Below are 23,079 nucleotides of genomic sequence, written 5' to 3' on the forward strand. Positions count from 1 at the left end.
GTATGGGCAATATTTCCTCAGTTAGTGAAACATGCTTATCTTAGAACCAAACTTTTTCAACCTAGAAGAGGTGAATTATTTAAGATATTATCACATGAATGAATGACCACAGATTTGTTCACCAAATTCCAATGTAAGGACACTAAAATCATGTAGAAAGACTAGGACATATCATTTTTAAGAGTAAACAAATTGATCTTCAACAATTTTTTTTTTTTTATTGGGACAAATGTTTCTTTAAATTTACCCTACATAATTTGGAGCACAACTATCCTCACTTTTAATCCTCAGCTAACCTCATTTTATCATAAAAATATAGATATTGAAAAGAACAAAAATACTGAAGATTGATAATCTTGTTGGCAAAACTTATGCATTTTGAGGGATGTTTAAGGGAAATTGAAAAGAAAATTTCTTCCCTGAGGTAGTAAATTGAACTTCTGGAACACATTTCACGGTTCCTAGCACACTGAGGGATGCTTAGTAAATTTAAGGAAATGTAGGTAAATTTCTGAATAGTTGATACACAAAGATATTTAGGGAAATTTAGGGATATTTAAAATACATTTTACTCTTAAATAACAAACATTATGAGGAAGAGATCAGTACAAACTTCCAAAGAACATTTTTAAATTTAAAGTCATAATACATTTCTTTAATAGTGTTAATTTTGCTCCTATTCATAAAATTTTCAGTAAAAGTTTCAACCACATTTGTTATTTAAATTAAATTAATAAATTTTAAATGTTGAGTTAAATAGTTCAATTTACACATAACCCTAGACTTTTCATGTTTTAGATATTTTCTTGATATTTAATTTTTTCAGTTATATTAGAAAAAAAGTGAACTTTCCTTCAGAAGTTTTAGAAATTAAATATAGTCTATATTTTTAAAAATGTTGACAAATGTAAAAGGACACTATAAATAAATTACATTTACATTTAAGCAAAGGACAGATACTAAGGACTTTTTATTTATCATTGGAGAAAAGTGAAAGGATTAAAAACAAAATTTTTTTCTTCAAGTTATCCAGGCTGTAGTATTTTATTGTTCCTTTTTTTTGATGCAGCTTATGTCTTTCAAAACTGGTGCAGATTTGACATGCAACTAGTTCTTGCTACTGTTCTCTTCATTAAATATGTCACAAACAAGAAAAACCAAGGAAAGAATACAATGAGTGGACTCAGAAACAGGAGATAAATAATCAGCTTGAGAAACTGCAGTTTTAGAGGAAGGACCTTGGATACCAGTGGCAAATGAAGTTTCATATATAAATCCCATACAAAAACTTTCAGTCTTCAGTAGATTTCTTTCTCTTATTTAAAATTCAATGTTTCACTGAAACAAAGCCTATGCTTCAAATGTAGGAATAAATACACTTAAAACTACCTCAAATTGTGCGTTCAAATTTCAGACAAGTATTCAAGGATTATATAACTATATAGTCCATATTTTCAACTTCAACAATTCCTGAGTGACTTTAGAGATTATTATATATTTTTCATTAGAAAGAATGTAGAAAAATCAAAATCTTTGTCTCCCTTTAGAAATTCTCCCTTTGGTGTTAAATATGTAATTTTTAAGTAAATGCCCCAGATTTTTTTAATCATAATTTAGAATAGAATAAAATAAATCAATAGATACAAGTTATTTTCTTAGATATTCCTATAGAGTTTTTCCCAATAATTTAAGGTATTTTTAGAAGTTTTAAAATTCTTTTCAAAAAATGCTAATGTAGGCAACTATAAACACACAATAAAAATACTTCCATAACAACATTACAATCCTTTCTATAAATTAGATTTTCCAAAATCAACTGGTAACAGAGCACAAGCTGTCTTACAGATGAAAAGTGTTTCTAAATATTAAGCTATATTCATTATGACTAAACCATTTGTAAAGTTGGAACATGTTGAAAATATTTGGAAAATATTTATAGTGATGGGATTTTTAAATTATATTTTTAGTGGCAGCAAGTGATTTCTCAAAAGTTTTGTTCTCTAAATATTCTGTGAAGGGTTACAGAGGAGATTCTTCTAATGCAAGAAGTCCTTAGGAGAAAATTATTGTGAAAATACTTAACACAGAATTCTTCTCAATCAGAAATCTAACAAGACATATTTTCAGTTATTGATTTAAAGCCTCAGCAAAAAATTTTTGCATACAGCAGAAGAAAAAGAAATTCTTTAAGAATATATATTTCTTGGGGGCGCCTGGGTGTCTCAGTCAGTTAAGCGTCTGCCTTCGGCTCCAGGTCATGATCCCAGGGTCCTGGGATAGAGCCCCCTGTCAGGCTCTCTGCTCAGCTCTCTGCCCTGCCACTCCCCCTGCTCTCTCTCTCTCTCACACTGCCAAATAAATAAGTAAAATTAAAAAAAAAAAGAATATATATTTCTTGAATGTGAACACATTAAGAATTTGGAACAGCTCTATCTTTATAAATGCTTTTTGTATTAGTTAAATAAAATCAATTTTGTTTGCAAATTAACTCAACTTAGAATATACATTTTCACATATATTTTTAGATTGATCATCAGCTTTTTTTTATTCTGTATATAAATAATCATTTCTTGTTAAATGTCAGCAAATATATGTGATGTATGTTAAATATGTCAATGTACCTAAATAGACTATACCCTTTATATTTATTCTAGAAAATGAAGCAATGAAAATAGTTTTCTTTTTTTTTTAAAGATTTTATTTATTTATTGGAGAGAGTGAGAATGGACAGAGAGCACATGAGAGGAGGAAGGGTCAGAGGGAGAAGCAGACTCCCTGCCGAGCAGGGAGCCCGATGCGGGACTCGATCCCGGGACTCCCGGATCATGACCTGAGCCGAAGGCAGTCGCTTAACCAACTGAGCCACCCAGGCGCCCGAAAATAGTTTTCTTATATGATCTTTTCAAAGATGGATATACATGCAAGTAGAAAATTTTAAGTTAGCAAGTACAATATGGTCTTTATTATGAACAACAGATGGTTCAATTTGTCATCTTATGTCCATTGAAAATACTTCTAGTTTCCTGTAATTTTGATTTGAAATATTCATTAATTCAAAAATTTATTGAGCTACTAGTATATACCAAACACTGTATTAGGTGCAAAAAATACAAAGAAGATTAAGACATTTTCTTTAACTTCAGGAATCTCAAGGTCTTACTGAAGAAACCTATGTAAAAAGAAATCAGTACAAACACTGCGTTCCAAAATGATTTTAAAGTCTGCCTAATTAAGTATTTGGAGTATTTTTTCCTGAATAGTTCTGTAGTCCTTATTCATGTGCAATTTATTTTAAATAATATAAAAATAAACACTTTACTTGCAATTAATAGTGGGATATTTTTCTACTTTAGATGCTCTTATGATATCACAGAGACAGAGAGATGCAGATAATATAAAATAATGCATTATTATATTTTTAGCACCAGAGTATGTTTTAAAATGAATAATAAGTCATTGAAGTCTCTCCAAAGACTGAGGAGGGGACAAAAGAAAAAAAATGATGTAATTTGTAAAATTCATTCTCTTGATGTCTGGCCTTGGATAGATTCTGTGCTTGAAATAGAACAACTAGTTTTATTTTTAACACCCAAAAAACTTACTCCCTTTAATCTACTCTCTGAAATAGAGAGTATTGTAGCAAAGATTCTCTGTAGAGTAATATGGAGATTAAGTGTTGGCAGTTATAATTGAGAAGGATTGGAGCAGTCAATAGTTAGAGCCTAGAACTTTATTCAAGAGAACACAGTTAAGAAAGAATAAAATGAATTCATTAAAAAAACTCAAGATATGATTAGTTAGTTGATTTGATAACTTCAGTAGTTGACTTAACTTGTATTCATTGAACAAATAAACAAAGGCCACTTAGGCATGTCAGTCTGGTAAATGTGGGAAGGGAAGAAACATGTCCTTTATGTTTGTGAGAATTTTATAGTATAATGAGAGAAGACTCACTTATAAAGAGCTAGTTGTAGTAAGAGAACACAAAAACATCATAAACACACACACACACACACACACACACACACCTTTTTTTAATGAAGTGCTCATATGTAGAAATATCTGAAAATACCTCATGTAAAAACTTTCCATCTATCTTAGTGCATTGCAGAAGACAACTGGCAAAAGAGGAATTGTTATTTCTCGCTCCACATATCCTACTGGTGGACAATGGGGAGGACATTGGCTTGGAGACAACTATGCACAATGGGACAATTTGGACAAATCTATCATTGGTATGTGAGTCACCATCTGTATCATTACTCTGGTAAAGTTTCCTTTTAGGTATTCACTTTTGCTGGTACTAGTTCTTATACCTTATAAGTCCTTTTCAGAAACATGCTTTTTTGCATCATATTTTATGACAAATAACATGATGAAAAGACAGTGAGCTAGAAAGTAGGATCTGGGATACTTTATAGAAACTAATGATATCTAACTAATTTATTTTGAGAAAATAATTTCATCCTTTTGATCTCAGTTCCCTGGGAAGGGGCAGGAACTGGGAAAGATAACATCTAGAGCTAACAATAGAAATGGGTAGAAATTCTAGATTCTAGGGAATAAGAATACTCATAGATGCTAAGGAATGAAACATTTCAAGCCAAATTTTTAAAGAGTTTTTTGACAATTGTTGGGTAAACAGTAACTAAGACATTATTATTTTAAAGGGGAAATGGATACTTTTCTGTTTCAGATCTAGTTTTAAAAATTCTTTACTGTTTATATTAGTATTCAAGGAAAACAATCAGTGTTTAGAAATATTACTTTAAAAGGAGAGCTGGGATATCGCATGAATCCTATATTATTGAAGTGATCTCAGATGATTTTATTTCACAAGGATAATTTTTTTCTAAATGATAAGACCTATGGTTAAATAATTACATAGATAGCCTTTTATTTAAAAAAAATAAACCAAGGAAAATACTACCACTTTTTTCTCGTACTATAATGTATTTATAACTATTTTTTGCTCTAAATATACCATCTTGAAAGTGACATTTTGTAAATGTCATTAACACTATAACATAAAAACTTGAATACTGTAAGAGGAAATGATAGGTATATTAATAATCTGAAAAATGTTTCATTGGATTAGGTTATTAGAAATAGGACATCTTCACAAATAGAAAAAATCAAATATCAAAATATGTGAAATAGTAGCTTTCTAAGTTTTTTCCTGTTTTTTTTTTAAGGTATGATGGAATTTAGTCTCTTTGGAATCTCATACGTAAGTAGCTCTATTCCTTTTATCTTCATAACTTATAAAGATTAAGAAACTAATGATTAAAATTAAACATCACAATATATTTTAGACTGGAGCAGATATCTGTGGTTTCTTCAACAATTCAGAATATGAGCTCTGTGCCCGCTGGATGCAACTTGGAGCATTTTATCCATACTCAAGAAATCACAACATCAAATTTACTAGGGTATGTAGTTACTGCATCTACTCTCATTCCTTTCCCCATACTAACCTTAGAAGTTTTTAAATAGAATTCACCCTCAGTGAAAACTGAATGGGAAGATATCAGAGAGGGAAACAAACCATGAGAGACTCTGAACTCTGGGAAACAAACTGAGGGTTCTAGAAGGGAGGGGGGTGGGGGGATAGGGTAACTGGGTGATGGGTATTAAGGAGGGCACGTGTGATGAGCACTGGGTCTTATACGCAACTAATGAATTACTGAACACTACATCAAAAACTAATGATGTACTATATGTTGGCTAGTTGAACATAATAATAAACAAAAATCATTGCAAATTAAAAAAAAAATTCACACTACCAGGCTGATTTTCAATGCATACTTTGAATGAACCTCTTTACATTTACTGAGGACATCTGAGCTCATTGCTTTGAGAATTTTCTGATTTGGGTTACTTTATACTTTGGGGTTTAGAACTTGGTTAGCTGACATACTTACTGCTGTTCTATATAATTTTGGAATACCCGGGGGGAGGGGGGGATCTGCTTCCCAAACTTCTTCCAACTGAGAGAGAAAAATAAAAAAATCAGCTTCAAACTAAATAATTAGAAGTGAAAAGTCATTTGAAATACTAGTATCAATGTATGAAAATGAGCAGATTTAAAAGGCAAATGTTAAGACAATGAGTTGAGAAACTGAGAAAAAGAAAGGAAAGGGAATTATGAGAGCTAATTTTTGTGTGGTGGCACAACTCTCCGTGTTACTAAATTGTCTGAAAGAAATTTTTGAGAAAGAGAGGTGACAATATTAAAAATTATGGAAACATATGAATAATTAGAGGCGATATCTAAGTGCTAAATTTTGTGATACTTTTAGTAAAGTGCAGAAGAAAAATGAATTATCAAAATGCACCTCATGGAAGAATTGCAGACAGAGCTGGTCTTTGAAGGATGGGTTCTAGCAGTAGTAACTGAGTGGTGGATCTCATCAGGTGCTATGAAATCTTTGTGTCGCTCCTGGGAAATTTTAGTTAGAATAGAGGGAAGCATTTATTTTAGAAAATGAAAATAAAAATAAAGATCTATATAAGGATAGAAAGCAGTATGGGACACATTTTGGAAGAATTTGAAAGTTGGGCAATAACATAGCTTGACAAATAGGAATATTTTAACAGGAAAACTTGCTGTCAGTAATGCAATTTAGGAAGCTATAATATTGCAAGAGTGGAATGAATCAATAAAAGCCTACGCAGGGATTTATTCAACAAGTATTTATGAAGAGTCTACTCTTTAATATTTACAAAGTCCCTGCCCCATGATTCATAAAATGTAGGCAAGATAGAGATAGCAAGCAATTATGTGTGTGTATGTATATATGTATATAGGTATAGTCAGGTATAAATAAATGCATATGAGGGAAAATGGTGTAAGCTAAAGTGATAGAGATTTATGCGGACTCAGTTTTAAAAGGAGTACTTAGGGAGGTCATCTTGGATGAAATGACTTTAAGCGTGGAGACTTGAGTGAGGCACAGCAACCAAAACCAATATAAGGATATGGGAGAGATTCAGGTAGAGGGGGTAAGTGAAAGACTCCAAGATGGGAAGGTGGCTGGAGTTTTGGAGAAGATGAATGGAGGCAGAAAAAACTGAGGAAGTATTTCTAAATAAAAATCTTTGGAACAGAAGCTTCAACTTAAGTTTAATTATGAGGTAGTATAATTGAATTTAGGGATGTATGGTTTAGAATTAAGTTCTTCTGTATTGTTAAAACTGAAATAATGTCAGTGAAGTCAGTAAGCAACAGATAGGATTTTGACTTCTTTCTTCTTACTTGACTTTGGAAGTAGTAACAATAGGATCAGTTACAGCTTACTAATTTTTGAACCATTTTACTTTCAAGGTTTTGCCTATTCCAGCATTATTACATATACCAGTGATAACAGTCATCATTCAAGCTTTCTCACTACTGAAATCTAGAAAAGTTGGCATCTGCATAGATATGGCATATCTTAATAACATCATTCCTGTTGATATCAACAAAAAACATTGAAAGTATTGCTCCCTGGAGTTATGTGGCAGCCTGTTTGTTCCCTAGTACAAATTAAAATATAAAATACTAATCATCTTCCCTATTATTTTTTAACCAGTAAGCGCAACAACATTTTTTTTTTTTTTTTTTGAGCGAGAGGGAGAGCCATGCAAGTGGGGAGAGGGGCAGAGGAAGAGGGAGAGAATCCTCAGCAGGTTCCAGGCTCAGCGCAAAACCTGATGTGAGGCTCCATCTCTTGACCCTAAGGTCATGACTTGAACTGAAATCAAGAGTTGGGGCTCCTGGGTAGCTCAGTCAGTTATGAATCTGCCTTTGGCTCAGGTCCTGATCCCGGGATCCTGGGATGGAGCCTCACATAGGGCTCCCTGCTCAGCTGAGAGACTGTTTCTCCCTCTCCATCTGCCCCGCCCTCTACTGTGCTCTCTCTCTCTCTCTCTGTCAAAAAATTAATAAATAAAATCTTAAAAAAAAAAAAAAGAGTTGGATGCTTAACCTACTAAGCCACCCAGGTGCCACACAACATTTTTTAAAAGGCTTTAATCTTTCCAGTGTCAATTTTCGCTTTTACTTGGAATGTATATTCCAGAGAAGACTAGGGCATGTCATTTCTTACCCAACATTACTTAGGTCTTCTCTTTCTCCTATCTTATTAATTCTTTAATATCATAATTTATCAATTTCTCATGAGAACACACAATGCGGGGGTCACCATGATGGGCTCTGCATGTCTGTTTATCTCAATCTACTTTTGTACAGCATTTCAGTTCTTTTCCAGTCTTTTCATCCCTACACTGATTATCACCATGATTGGCAATGTATTAACCACCTATTCAAATGTGAACTGCTCTTTACATATGTTCATCTAAACTAAATCAAGCTGAGTATAATTTGCATTTCTCTTATTAAAATATATTCTCTCTCTCCATCATATGAGCTAGAAATATTATTGCATAAGATTTTTGTGATTTTTGTGAAGAAAGTGTACAGAACATAGCAGTGAATGAATATTATTTTGTACTTTTTATTTTCCAAACATGTATTTGAAAATTATGATTTAAACAAGGAAAAACGCTTATGACTATTTCATTCTGCTTTGTTTCAGAGACAAGATCCTGCTTCCTGGAATGAAACTTTTTCTGAAATGTCAAGGAATATTCTAAATATTAGATACACTTTATTGCCCTATTTCTATACACAGATGCATGAAATTCATGCTCATGGTGGCACTGTTATTCGACCCCTTTTGCATGAGTAAGTGCAAATTCTATTTTCTGCCAAAAAGAGATAGATTTCATTTAATTTACTCAGTAATCTCATATAGTGTAGGATATTTGAAATTGGAAACGTTTTCATTGTTATTTTGGTATACATTTTACATAAACAGATATTAATAAACAGGATGATATTAAAAATGAAATCTTAGTTATTGAAAAGTAATAATTCTTAGAAATAATTACTATATACCCAGTGTTTAGATTTACATACCTTATTATATTGAATATTTTAAGAGTGGAGGCAAGTAATATTATCTCTATATAATAATTTGATTAATTGAAGTTTATAGCAATTAAGTAAATCTACCATATATAAATATGTACCTGACTGAAGAAAACCATCTCACCTCTTCTTGGAGGTGTGTTATAGAGTACCCTGGAACAGTTCTAACATTTTCCTTAGAAAATTGTTTTGGATTCACTCCTTAAAACTCAAACTGATATATGATCAAATCTTAAAATTCTATTCTATGGAACATAGTTATAAAAATTTTAGCCTCTTCTATTTTTAAGGCAAATACAAGCTAATTCTTACTGTTGATGTCACAACAACAACAACACATTCAAACAAAAATAACCAAACCTTTGAAATAATCAAACTTAACTTCTGTGTACCCTATATTACCAGAATAATTGAGTGAGGTGGTTTGTTAGATTGCACAATTGATAAATCAGTAAAAATACACAGCATGTATTTACTAAATTAAATAATAGTATGGAAGGCAAAATGATACAAATAATAGGTTGATCAATATGCCATCTGTTCTGATGATAAGGTCTTAAAAAATAATAGGTCTCCCCAACCAAAAACATTATTATTAACTCTGCAGACTCTTGTCCTTTTGAGAACATCTGGGCTTTTTTTTTCCCATGGGAAGTCCATGAAGCAGTAAATTCAGCAGTCCACCTTGGCGAATCTCAGTTTGTAGAAAAATAAAACAAAAACAAAAGAACAAACAAACAAAAATGTGCAGTTCTGTTTCAATTAGAGAAGAAATGTGGACATTTAATAGTGACTATTCTCAAATTATGAGGAACAGATTTTGGTGTTCCCATTTGTATCTGAAATTCAGAAATACATTAAATGCACTAGTCAGTGAGTTCTAATTTAAATAAAATAAGCAAAATCTTTTTTATTTTTTTGCTCATTTATAATTCTTCCCTTCTTTCTTTTTCTTCCCTTTTTCTTTTTTCCTTTTCTTTCTTTTCTTTCTTTCTTTCTTTCTTTCTTTCTTTCTTTCTTTCTTTCTTTCTTTCTTTCTTTCCTTTCTTTTTTGCTTGCTTCCTTCCTTCCTTCCTTCCTTCTTTCCTTCTTTCTTTCCTTCCTTCCTTCCTTCCTTCTTTCTTTCCTTCCTTCCTTCCTTCCTTCCTTCCTTCCTTCCTTCCTTCTTTCTTTCTTTCTTTCTTTCTTTCTTTCTTTCTTTCTTTCTTTCTTTCTTTCTTTCTTTCTTTCCTTTCTTTTTTGCTTGCTTCCTTCCTTCCTTCCTTCCTTCTTTCCTTCTTTCTTTCCTTCCTTCCTTCCTTCCTTCCTTCCTTCCTTCCTTCCTTCCTTCTTTCTTTCTTTCTTTCTTTCTTTCTTTCTTTCTTTCTTTCTTTCTTTCTTTCTTTCTTTCTTTTATTATGGATTCTGGGAAGCAAAATCTTTTTAGATTACTGAGTCAAGATTCTTATAGCACACTTGCCTCACAATTCTCTTTCAGAGTATTTATAATTTTTGCTTCCTAGTTTGTTGATCTTCTACTAGGCAAAGTTAATATTTGTACGTCTGTGAATTCTCTTCAAAGATTTCTGATTCAGTTGGCCTTATACAAATTCTCTGTATTTTGTCAGGAAGCTTAGTTATAGTCTACATTAACTTATAAAGTATTGTACTACTTATTGAACATTAAATTTCAAGTGATAGAATTGTTTTTGATTTGTTTATAGTTTGGTTTTCACTTCAGTCCACAAAAGTCTATACTGCAAAATGTGATTTGAATAATTATTTTCTGGTATTTAGGAGAAATGAAGTTCTTTGATTTAATTATTTGAAAATATTTTGTCAAGGTTCTTTAATGACAAGCTGACCTGGAATATATTCAAGCAGTTCTTGTGGGGTCCAGCGTTTATGGTTACTCCTGTGTTGGAACCTGTAAGTCTTATCATATATTTTTGTTAACAAAATATTATTTTTCCTGGCCTATATGTTTTTAATGACTGTATCTTTAAATTCCAGTATGCTGACACTGTACAAGGCTACGTCCCTGATGCCCGGTGGTTTGATTATCATACGGTAAGTGGTTAAGGAATTCTGGGGAATTGACTAAAAGGATATGAGTAACAGTTTGATCCTAACCTTTTCATTGGCGACATACTTGGTTTACTTTACACTTAAAAAGAGTAAGATATTTCTTGCTAATTACAGCTGAATCAAATTAACACACAGTGAAAGAGAGTTAATTTATGCTGCCATAGTTCATTATGGAATCATTGATTTATTTTACTGACTAAACAGAGAGAGTACACATTGTACACAAGAAGGTCATTGTCCTGTATCAAATATGCAAAATTATCATTAAAGCTAATATAGTCCTTCCAAGAATAATGTATATGACAAGTCAGGAATAACTTTTGTGAGCTTTCAAAACCCATATATTTTCTGAATGAGAGTATCACAAAAACAAATATTGGTGAATTACGTTCAAAGCTATTAATAACTAAGAACTAAGTACATACTTTAAGTAACATGATTTCCTGAATATGTGTTTGAGTTTTTATTAATTTTTATATTAAGTCCACGATACACTTACACCAATATTTTTGTTTGATACATCAAACACCGATATTGCTGATGATTCCATTTCTTGCTGCTTATGTTCTTCCTTCTAACCTTCTCATTTCCAGGGCCAAGATATTGGTGTCAGAGGAGAATTTCATGTATTTAACGCTTCTTTATATACAATAAACCTACATGTCCGTGGTGGTTACATCCTACCGTGTCAAGAGCCTGATAAAAACACATTTTACAGGTAAGTGAAGTGTTTACAAGAGCTCAGATTAATTTTTGAGGTACGTCATGCTAGAATTGTCAAGAACTGGGAAGGGTCTGAGATTTTACCCTATTTCCAAATGAACAAGTTAGTCTGTCACAGTGTCATGGATGTTGGGTCAGAGACAAAGTTTTTCTTACTCATGGCATAACAAGAGAATTGAATTTCATGTTTGTTCCAGTTTTCTTTGTCCCTGAAGTCCCATGGGGATGACATGGAGTGGCCTCGGCCTAGGCAGATACTGCACATGTAGGAGGTTTGTGTCAGCTAAGGAACTCCAGGCTTAGGCACTCAGTCCTTTATAATAGGCTATAAGCAAATCTGTTCATTCTTTGCTTTCAAGGGGACTTATCTTTATTATACTGGTCAATAAAAAGTTTGTATTTAAATTAATTTAAAAACAAATACTGCCCTATTTTCCAATACTGTTTACTTAAAAAAAAAAAAAACATCCATTAAAATATAATTCAGGGGCACCTGGGTGGCTCATCAGTTGGGCATCCAACTCCTGATGTCTGCTGGGGTCATGATCTCAGGGTCGTGGGATCAAGCCCCACATAGGGCTCTGCACTCAACAGAGTCTGCTTGAGATTCTCTTTCTCCCTCTCCCTTTGCCCATTCCCACCCATATGCAAGGATATGCAGATATTTGAGACGCATGAAAAATTGTCTTCCAACATGATATTCCTTCTAATAGTAAGAAAGCTTCCCAAATCAAAATACTAACTAAAACTTCATGTCTTCTGTATAAATATGCAGATATTGACAAATGAATGTTTTGTATTTTGAGTGGCTGCTTTACCTAAGTACTCATCATTTTTGATGCCCCTGACATGTGGAAAGAAATATTATTTACTTCATTGAAACATGGTTTCTTAAATGAACCTTTCTATAATCTTTAAGCCAATATTGCTCAGAAGATTTCTCTTTCCTTCCACCTTTTCTGTTCCCCCTTTCTACCTCCTTCTGTCAGTCCTGTGAAGTACTTCCCAACTCACTTTAGTCTATGAAAATGTAAGTATCCATTGACAGTATCACTGCTTCTTCAAACTACAAGTCCACTGCTGTCCACAAAAGAACCAGACCTGTGTTTTACAGCCTTGTCCCATATAAAGATGAAAGATAATTCATATTAATTCACATTTCCTACACATTACCATTCATAACTGATGATCTGGTTGAGACCTTCTCTTCTTTGCCTTAGGACCCCTACCTGGTATTCTCTCCCTCTCATTCAGCAATATGTCCAACCTACCAGGGATCATGGGTCCACTGATCTTTTGTGACTGATGTAAGAGTAAATCCTTTTACCAGAATGTCTATTTCCATTGCCTAAATTCCTGGCTTAGACATTCAGATTCTAGAGGACTCAGTCTCTGTTCCTCTTCTCTTCTCATGCTATATCCACTCATTTGGTGATCTACATGCTGACAGCCCCATTTGGCCTGAAGGAAATTTTTCTATCTCCTGGAACAATCCAGATCCATTCCTTTCAATATTCTACCCTGATATCAATTAAAGAGGAGAGAAATAATTATATCTGAGAAGTGAGGGCTTCGTGGAGGAGACCACTTATAAATTGGGCCTTGAAGAATCCTTTTGTTGTAAGAGACAAGTAGAGAGGCCACGTGTGTGTGTGTCCGTGTGTGTGTGTGTGTGTCCGTGTGTGTGTGTGTGTGTGTGTGTGTGTGTATGTAGAGGGGTAAAGTAAATAGGATATCAGGGTTAGGTATATAGATAGGGTAGAATGTAAACTGTGAAACACTTTTTAATCTTAAGTTTTAAATATGTTGGAAAATTGTGGGTTAAACCAGATTTTTAATGTTGCTAATAAGATATACTTATCTTTTTCCCCACAACTATGAACTAAAATGCATACATACATATACATATATGTATGTAGTCATATGTATGTAGTCATGCTGAGACATGATAACATCTTTACATGGAAAATACCAAGTTACTATGGAGACTTGAACTCTAGATGTTCTGGATATTCTAGGGAACTTCCATGGCAGTACAACTTTCAACATTTGTGATTGGAAAAGGCAATTATATCTAAGCATAATTTGTCTGAGAAATCCTTCCTTAGCAATATGAGGCTGTCAAACCAAATCACTTGTACAGTGAGGAAGGAAGTTGATAATTAGTTCACAGATGGGCCTATGTATGCACAAGCTTGGGAGGTATTGCCCATTTCAAGGTTAGAAGTTACAACTTGCAGGCTACTCTTCACATTCTTATTGATAATTTCCAATGATAACAGTGATTTATGTATGGAAATGTGAAAAAGGCTTAAATTATAATAGATAAAAATGTTATTAATATAGTTTCATGTTTAATGGTCAGTGTCAGGATTAGCAGAGAGAATAATAAATAAATATATCAATAAACTTAATATGACTTTAACTATTATAAATGAGTCCACTTTTGATCTGTTAAGTAGGTGATCTCTTGAGATCAAAAGACATGCATGATATTTTCTATTAAATATGAAGGATTTTATAGTTTATATCATTCCTAGTAACTCATTATTAAGGGGAGGCCTCTAATTTTCTTTGTCTATTTATTTATTTGTCAGAGAGAGAGAGAGAGAGAGAGAGAGCACAAGCAGGGGGAGCAGTAGAGGGAGAGGGAGAAGCAGACTCCTCACTGAGCAAGGAGCCCGATGTGGGACTCCATCCCAGGACCCTGGGATCATGACCTGACCCGGAGGCAGACGCTTAACGACTGAGCCACCCAGGCATCCCTAATTTTCTTTGTCTAAAACAGTTTGTATTCTCCTTAGTTGATATTCTTATTTGTTTTCCTTTGGATACGTATATGGATAACATATCGTAACTACACATATGCTGTTCTATAAACATAGTTAAATTATATTTCTTTTTTTTTAGTCGACAAAAGTACATGAAGCTCATTGTTGCTGCAGATACTAATCAGATGGCACAGGGATCTCTGTTTTGGGATGATGGGGAGAGTATAGGTAAGTGTCCCATTTAGTAAATAAATGTAATTGATGGCATACATATTATCTCACATTGCTTTTTTGTTATCTACTTTAGTACCTTGGAAGCTGAATGAAAGGCTAATAATATTATCCAAAGATAAAGTAGCTTAATAATTAGCTAAATCAACTTAAACCATAGTGTTCTAAACATCAAAGACTTTCTCTTACCCTAAGTGTAGTTAATCCCTATGGTAAATGTCTGAATAACTAAGAGATGTATATGGACAGAGAATGTATATTGATCATCTGTTACTCCCAGAAGGTAGCCCATGCCATTCACATGACGGACATTCAGTACGTGTGAGGTCATCTGAGCTGAAATGCCACGCACACGTGGCAATGCATAAAGGGTGATTCTAAAACATGAGATAGCCTAGAAACAAAACTCAACTTTGGTCTCTGTACTTCATTCCTATTTGTTTTTTAAATTCAATTTTTTTTACATGAAAAGTTTAAGGATTTAAACTTAGATCTATGTTTGCTCTATGCCTGTTTATTAAGATCAGACAGAATTGCTAGGCTCCCAGCAGTGTGTGCTTTGCTGACCATTGCCATCAGAATCACTTGGGGTAGTTTATTAAGGATGCAGATTCTGAGAACCATTTAATTTCCATTAATTTGGGGAGAAGCCCAGGTATCATCTTCAGGTAATTATTATGCTGTTAAGTAAACACGAGTTGTAGATTAGGTTTATTGACTGTCATTAACAATGCCACTCTACTAGATGGGCATTCTGAGACATATATTTTTCATCTTTTTAGGTAAATCATAGTTAATATTTTGCAACCCTAAGAAATGGGAATCTATTTATTAGTAAATAAAGTCTATCAGAAGGTTGATACAAGAATCATATGGTAAAAAGCAAGACAAACAAAAACAAAACAAAAACCTTTTCCCAGTATTTTGTGATTTAAGGTGAAGAATCAACCGCTAAGAGTTAAAATCCTATGTTTTTAGAGTCCTGACCTTCATTAACACATTAACTGGGGTTTGACAAAATTTGCAGCCTTTCTCACCTGGACCCAGCAGGCTGCACTTTGAATTTGCCTACAGTTTCCCAGGGTTGTAAAGATGTGTTATGCATAATTTGCATCCTTGTCTTGGAACTTTTGAATTTTCTGATCCAATAAATTGAGTTAATTCATTTGAACAGCAAGGGAGACAATGCTTCTCTTAGAAATTTTTTCTCTAGCTCTCCCTATCAAACTAAGATACAGATGAAAGAACTTGGTATGACCTTTACTCTATTAAAGTTTCATGGGAGATTTTATTTTTTAATCACTGGAAAGTAACAACATACTTCAAATATTTATTTATGATCATTCCATGTAAGCATACAAAATTATTCTGGCCAATTTGGGTTTTCTGATTATATTTCACAAACTCAGTATATTTGTTGTAATGAAGTACAAAGATTTCAGATAATCCCTTGAAGTTTCTTGAGTAAACAGCAACAACAATGTTATTTTAACACTTGTTTCTGCCTTACCCATGCTTGTTTGGTTTTACAAACAAACACAGTCTTAGAATTCAGGGAAAGCTGCACTTGACTCCAGATTTTGTAAATAATTATATGATTCACTTTCAGCCATTTATTTAACTTCTCTGGAAGTCACATTCCTCTTCAACCATGAGAACAATAAAAGGACATACCTTTTAGAGCAGTGTGATAAAGTACTTAAAAGTTGACAAAGAGTAAGCACTTAAATTTTAGTTGAAAAATTATTTTAAAGATTGATTTTAAATATGGTAAGATTATACTTCGATAAAGAAATGGATATAAACTCTGTGTTTTATCAGTTTGATTTCAGTAGACCTATAATAATCCCTAGCGATTGAATATTTTTCTCAAAAGACACTAGAATAAGTTTCCGTCGTGTTCATTTTGCTTGATAGATATGATTATATCGTGAGTCATTGAAGTGGCCAGTAAGTGTCCACCACTATCACCACCTAATTCTGTTTATTCTTGGACTTCTTTCACTCTCCCAGAGCTGTGTTATGGTGATTTTAGATCTGTCATTCCTTCGTGTTACCCTCCTACACATAAATATACACACACACACACCAACCTACCCTGTCCTTCTAGGGACCTCTCTGATGATTCATCCTTCATATTTCAGTGCTCCTTGGACTATGTTTGAACAAGTTAAGTAAACTCAGAGAAAAATGAGATATACCTTGATGGTATTTGATACCCTTTATACCAGGAAAGAGAAGCAAAATATTCTTGTTTTTACTATTTTTCTTCTTTGGAAATATAAATATATTACCTTTTTTTCTCTCTACAGACACCTATGAAAAAGGCTTATATTTCATGGCACAATTTAATTTAAACCAGGTATGTATTCATGTCAGATCATTTGTATGCAATTGTGTTAAATAATATTTGAAGTTTTATTCCATATTTTATATTTCCATATTTTATGTTTATTGTATAACATACCTCATTTCAAATATATGAATAAATAATTTGCTGTACTATGAAATACATTTTGGTTAAAAGAAACATGCCTTAAAAGATTTAATTGCTTTTGAAAGTGAAAGGTTTAAATTACTTCTTTTTCTTTTTCTTTATAGAATACCTTGACAAGCACTATACTGAAAAATGATTACATAAACAAAAATGAAATGAGGCTTGGAGTCATCAGTATATGGGGAAAAGGGAGGACTTCTGTTAATAAGGTTAATCTCACATATAATGGAAATACAAAAGTAGTTAAATTTACTCAAGAACCAGACAAAGAGGTAAGTGACGTAAGAAAAAATAATTAATGGAGTTTTTCAAAACATCTATATGGTTGTCTTCTATTACCTAACCCTAACAAAACATAATTATGGGTTGCCTATGACCTCTGTTGTTTATTCATTTTCCTTAAACTTCCAAATTGATCACCATATTATCATCCTTAGTAACCTGTCATATGAATCAACCTAGTGGCATCTGTGTTACAATTTTCCTGACATAATCAAAGTAAGATTAAATTTACATTAAGCCTCTAAGTCATTGTTATCCCTATACGGTAAAGTGCCTCAAAATTTAATCTTTTTTTCAATTATAGAATGTTTACATTTAAATATTTAATACATCTTGGATAAAATATATTTGGAAATCCTTGCAAAATTAATAGAAGTGTCTATTGGCACTCATGAATAATTTGACATACAGGTGTATAAGGGTATGATTCATACAATAGACAAGGTATTGGGATTTTTATGTTAAAGTCCAGTTGCTGCCAGTAATTAGTTTTTTTTTTTACTTGGAACAAATAGTTTTAACCCTTCTTTTTCTTTCAAATTCAATAAGAATATGCAAGTCAACAATCTCTTCAGCTCCTTCCAATTCTAAATTCTGGAATCTGTGTCCCAAAAAGGTAGATTTAAAAGAACATGTATTCTAGTCAACAGCTAACTGTTATAAATGATCCAAGTACAAGGCTATGTCTCTACTACTTTAAAATTGTGTGTGTGTGTGTGTACCTGTTAGTGTTTATAGCTTGATAAAAATAACTAGCTCTTAATCAACCAGTCACTTCAGATACTTTACTTACAAAACAGCTGGTTGCTTGACTGACTTTAACTTAAAAAATTAATAATTATGTCTTGGACCACAGTCTTAGGTCCTCATAGATTTTAGAAATGTGAGAGGTGAACAGCACCTGAAAGGTCATTCCATCCAGTTGAAACTTAATAGGTGTCCTATTGTTACTGCTGTTTTGTAGGCAAGTGTTATTTCCCCTTTAATATAGAATATATATGTCTTAATTACTATTTTGGCATCAGAATGCTTTTATTTCTTTAAATTATATCAAGGTTGGGAAGTTAAAGTTTTGTATACTTAATGTCCTTCCTTGGTAAAATAAAAGTTGATAACTCAGTGCCTCACCCCCATTTTTCTTCTTTTTAAAATTTCACCAGTTTATAAAATTGCAAGGTAAGGGAATCACTGATTTAGTCCAGTGGTCTCATATGGCAGACCAAGAAACTGAATCCTTCAAAGGGAAATAATTAATTCTCCAGGAATTGATAGTCAATGGTTTTTGATCACAATTAGCAATCAATGTTTTTGAACTGCTCAAGTTTAATCAGATTAAAAAGAATAATTTGCTATATATATTTTCTTGCTCTTTATTTAGTACTACATTGGTAAAAATAAAGCTCCTAACTTTTACTACAAAAATAAACTGAATACAGTCAGGTGAACAACGTTAAATAAGATATTTTAACATATCAAATATTATTTCAAGTTCACTTTGACCAGATACTTGATATAAAAACATATCATTTATAGAAAAAAGCTCATTCCACTGCTTCCAAACTAATTTACAAAGAATTTTAAGTATTAAGAAATTTTTACGATATTTTATTACCTCAGTGATTCCAAAAGAAGATATTAATTTTAACTACTAACAGTTGAGTAGTTCCTTCTTAAATTCATTAAATAAAACAAATATTTATGAGCACCTAGAGTTCCCAACCTTTATAGATATATGCTAAAAGTAGGAAGTGGTCGATTTCTTTATCCTGGTTGCCCTTCTCCATCGCTGTGGGAATTACATGCAAAGCATGATTTAATTGCTCGATCGATACAAGATTTTATTTACTTACGAGAGAGAGAGAGAGAGCATGACAAGGGGAGGGGCAGCGGGAGAGGGACAAGAAGACTCCCCACTGAGCAGGGAGCCTGACACTGGGCTCTATCCCAGGACCTGGGATCATGACCTGAGCTGAAGCCAGATGCTTAACCAAATGAGCCACCCAGGTGCCCCTCTACTGATAGAATTTTTAAAATATTTTCCTAGCAACAATCATGTTTTGTTGCCTTATGTACAGGCATTAAAAGTTAACTGATGTACTTGTTGCTTTTCACTTTTGATATAAAGGAACTAGGTTAGGTTTTGGTGTAAGAGGGGTCAGTTACAAATCTGGTTAATATGTATTTTTAAAAATTATTTAACTTTTACTTTTTCAACTCTTCTACTCTACAGTGTGGGAAATAAATCCTAGAATGTTGTGCTTTAGTGAAGAGTATATTTTATAAAGTCCCTAAGTGTCTGGTATTCAGTAAGGAATGGAATGTTGATTCTCTTCCTTTTCTCTTGCATATTTGATAATTGAAACAAAATCTTCTGAGCTAAGGCACAGAAAGTCATGTGAGGGGCGCCTGGGTGGCTCAGTCATTAAGCGTCTGCCTTCGGCTCAGGTCATGATCCCAGGGCCCTGGTATGGAGCCCCGCCATTAGGCTTCCTGCTCAGCGGGAAGCCTGCTTCTCCCTCTCCTGCTCCCCTGGCTTGTGTTCCCTCTCTTGCTGTGGGTCTCTCTGTCAAATAAATAAATAAAATCTTAAAAAAAAAAGAAAAAAAAAGAAAATCATGTGAGTACTTCGGAGAAAAAGCAATGGTAAAGTCTAATGAAATCATCATATCATAAAAATATTACAGATGATTGACTACAGCTGCTCAATTAGTCACCTCCATAATTAGTCCCTACATGGTCTAATTGAGATTCTGTCCAGTGAAAGAAAGTAACACAACAAAATTGAAATTTTTGGCAATAAATTCAGCATCCTAAAGCATTTTGGGACTGATACAAAAGAAAACATATTTCCAGTCTAATTTTTGTGTATAAATGTGCCCTAGTATTTGAGGGCAGGAAGCATAGAGATTTATGTAATGCGGTTATAAATAATTCCATGTTTAGGAATATGAAGAAAGAATAAAATAATAGAAATCAAGAAAATTGGTTGATAGTTTTAGTTTTCACAGTCTTTTAACAACCATTCCACCTCTTTAGGATTTATTTTTATCTGTATAATGAGTGGGTTGGGTGAGATTATTACTGAAATAGTTGTGAACGCTCTGGAATAAAAATTCATCAAAAAGAGAGAAACAAAGACTATTCCGTAACTTAGAATTTATATACGGAAATAATCTTTGTTAAAAAAACAGCACTGTTCTGATTAAACAATAATTACCATTTTACTTTCTTTTTAGATACTAATTATTGATCTGAGAGTGGATAATGTTACTCTAGATGAACCAATACAAATCATCTGGTCATGAGCTCACCATCAACTCCAGTTGTCAAAGGGAAATTAATACCTGGATTTAAGTTTCACTGTATTTATAGTTTTCTCTTTTTGATGGTTTCTTATATTGTATAAAATATGAATTTCATAACATCTATCTAAAGTTATTCTACAGTGTACAATAATATTAATACTAATTTTATTATATTAATGTGTTCTGGATCCAATTTTTTAACATATCAAGCAGGATATAAATGGTTCTAGTTAACTTGCTAAGTATCAGCCAAAACTACAAACTAGTTACTAAATATATATGTGTGTAACTAAGACATAATTAAAACAGGTAATTTTTTAAATGAATTTTTTGTGTAATTGTATACAATATTTTCTTCAATGTTTAGTAAATTTGTCATGTCACAATAGTTGTCATCAGATTTAATTCTTAGTATGTACATTTAGTTAAAAAACAGAAAATAAAATGTATATAAGTATAGAAAGTATACATTTTTCTTTATTTTCCAAAAGGAAACTGTCCTAGTTTAGGTTGCTCTAACAAATTGTCAGAGACTGAGTAGCCTGGGCAATAAACATTTATTTGCCATTGTTCTGGAGGCTTGGGAGTCTGAATAAGGTGCCAGCAGATTTGGTGTCTGGGAAGGACCTTCTTCCTGGTTTTGCAGATGGCCATCTTCCCCTTGTTTCTTACATGGTGAAGAGCAGAAAGAAAAGAAGCTCCCTGTTTTCTCTTCTTACAGACAAGAATCCCACTCATGGGGGTTCACCCTCATGACCTAATTACCTCCCAAAGGTGTCATCTCCAAATGCTAGTATACTGGAGATGAGGAGCTCAGCCAAAGAATTTTGGAGGGACTTAAGCATTCAGTCCATAGCAGAAATTCAGATTTCTTTTTTAGCTTTGCTAAAAAATATTATTTTTTAAATTATATTAAATATTAAATATTTAAGTTATTAAATTAGAGAAAATATATGTATATATTTTTAAAGATTTTATTTACTTATTTGAGAGCGAGAATGAGATAGAGAGAGAGAGAGAGCACGAGAGGGAAGAGGGTCGGAGGGAGAAGCAGACTCCCTGCTGAGCAGGGAGCCCAATGCGGGACTCGATCCTGGGACTCCAGGATCATGACCTGAGCCGAAGTCGGTTGCTTAACCAACTGAGCCACCCAGGAGACCTAGAGAAAATATATTAAAGTTTATTCTACTTACTTGGCTAAATAAAACATTCTAGCACATTCATGTAGGTTGGAAGACTCTAAATCATGGTCTAAAATAGTATTCATTAGTATTTTTAACACTTAGGTTTCTTCAAACTTACTTAAGTAATATCTGTAACTTGATATTTTTTCTAATTAAAAATTAAAATATTGTTATAATGGAATCCTTAAGACAACTCATAACTCAGAATACAAGGACTGGTGAAACAATAATAAAGATAATAATGGTTATTATTAAAAAAAGAAGAAATAGGGTGCCTGGGTGGCTCAGTTGGTTAAGCGACTGCCTTCCGCTCAGGTCATGATCCTGGAGTCCCAGGATCGAGTCCCACATCGGGCTCCCTGCTTGGCGGGGAGTCTGCTTCTCCCTCTGGCCCTATCCCCTCTCATGCTCTCTATCTCATTCTCTCTCTCAAATAAATAAATAAAATCTTTAAAGAAAAGAAGAAGAAATAACAAGTGTTGAGGATGTGGAGAAAAGAGAACACTTGTGCTCTTTTGGTGGGAATGTAAATTGGTGTAGTCACTATGTAAAACAGTATAGAGGTTCCTCAAAAAAATAAAAATAAAACTATCATAAGATACAGCAATTCTATTTCTGGGTATCTATCTGAAGAAAAGAAAAAATATTAACTCAAAAAATATATACACTCCATGTTCATTGTAGCCCTATTTACAATAGCCAGGATATGGAAACAATTTATGTGTCAATTGATGGATTAATGGATAAAGAAATTGTGATATATATACACACAACAGCCATTATTCAACCATAAAAAAAGAATGAAATCTTATTTGCCATTTGTGGCAACATGGTTGGACCTCGAGGACATTATACTAAATAAAATAAATCATACAGAGAAAGACAAGTACAATATAATGTCTTCTATGTGGTCCTTAAAAACAAACAAACACACAAAAAACAAGTTCACAGATGTAGTGAGCAGATTGATGGTTGCCAGAGGTGGGGGAGAACTGGGGGATAAGAAAAATGGGAGAAGAGGGTCAAAGATTAAAGAGAAGAAAAG

The 23,079-nt window shown here is 33.1% G+C and overlaps 1 protein-coding gene across 3 annotated transcripts in view; it reads left to right on the top strand.

Annotated features, from left to right (window-relative positions):
- SI (sucrase-isomaltase) overlaps positions 1-20,850 on the top strand; it is a 95,592-nt gene extending 74,742 nt beyond the window's left edge. For all 3 annotated transcript variants that reach the window (XM_088020536.1, XM_088020513.1, XM_028103143.2), the window contains 11 exons: positions 4,102-4,235; positions 5,196-5,230; positions 5,316-5,432; positions 8,580-8,728; positions 10,798-10,882; positions 10,967-11,023; positions 11,635-11,759; positions 14,675-14,763; positions 17,079-17,128; positions 17,368-17,535; positions 20,782-20,850. In XM_088020536.1, coding sequence (XP_087876662.1) covers positions 4,102-4,235; positions 5,196-5,230; positions 5,316-5,432; positions 8,580-8,728; positions 10,798-10,882; positions 10,967-11,023; positions 11,635-11,759; positions 14,675-14,763; positions 17,079-17,128; positions 17,368-17,535; positions 20,782-20,850 — 1,078 coding nt within the window. The remainder of the gene's footprint in view (positions 1-4,101; positions 4,236-5,195; positions 5,231-5,315; positions 5,433-8,579; positions 8,729-10,797; positions 10,883-10,966; positions 11,024-11,634; positions 11,760-14,674; positions 14,764-17,078; positions 17,129-17,367; positions 17,536-20,781) is intronic.
- Positions 20,851-23,079: the final 2,229 nt, after the last annotated feature.

Source organism: Eumetopias jubatus, unplaced genomic scaffold (genome assembly GCF_037043125.1).
Source record: "Eumetopias jubatus isolate StellerSeaLion01/CBP00866 unplaced genomic scaffold, mEumJub1_p1.0 scaffold_1, whole genome shotgun sequence".
Classification (NCBI taxonomy): Eukaryota; Metazoa; Chordata; class Mammalia; order Carnivora; family Otariidae; genus Eumetopias; species Eumetopias jubatus.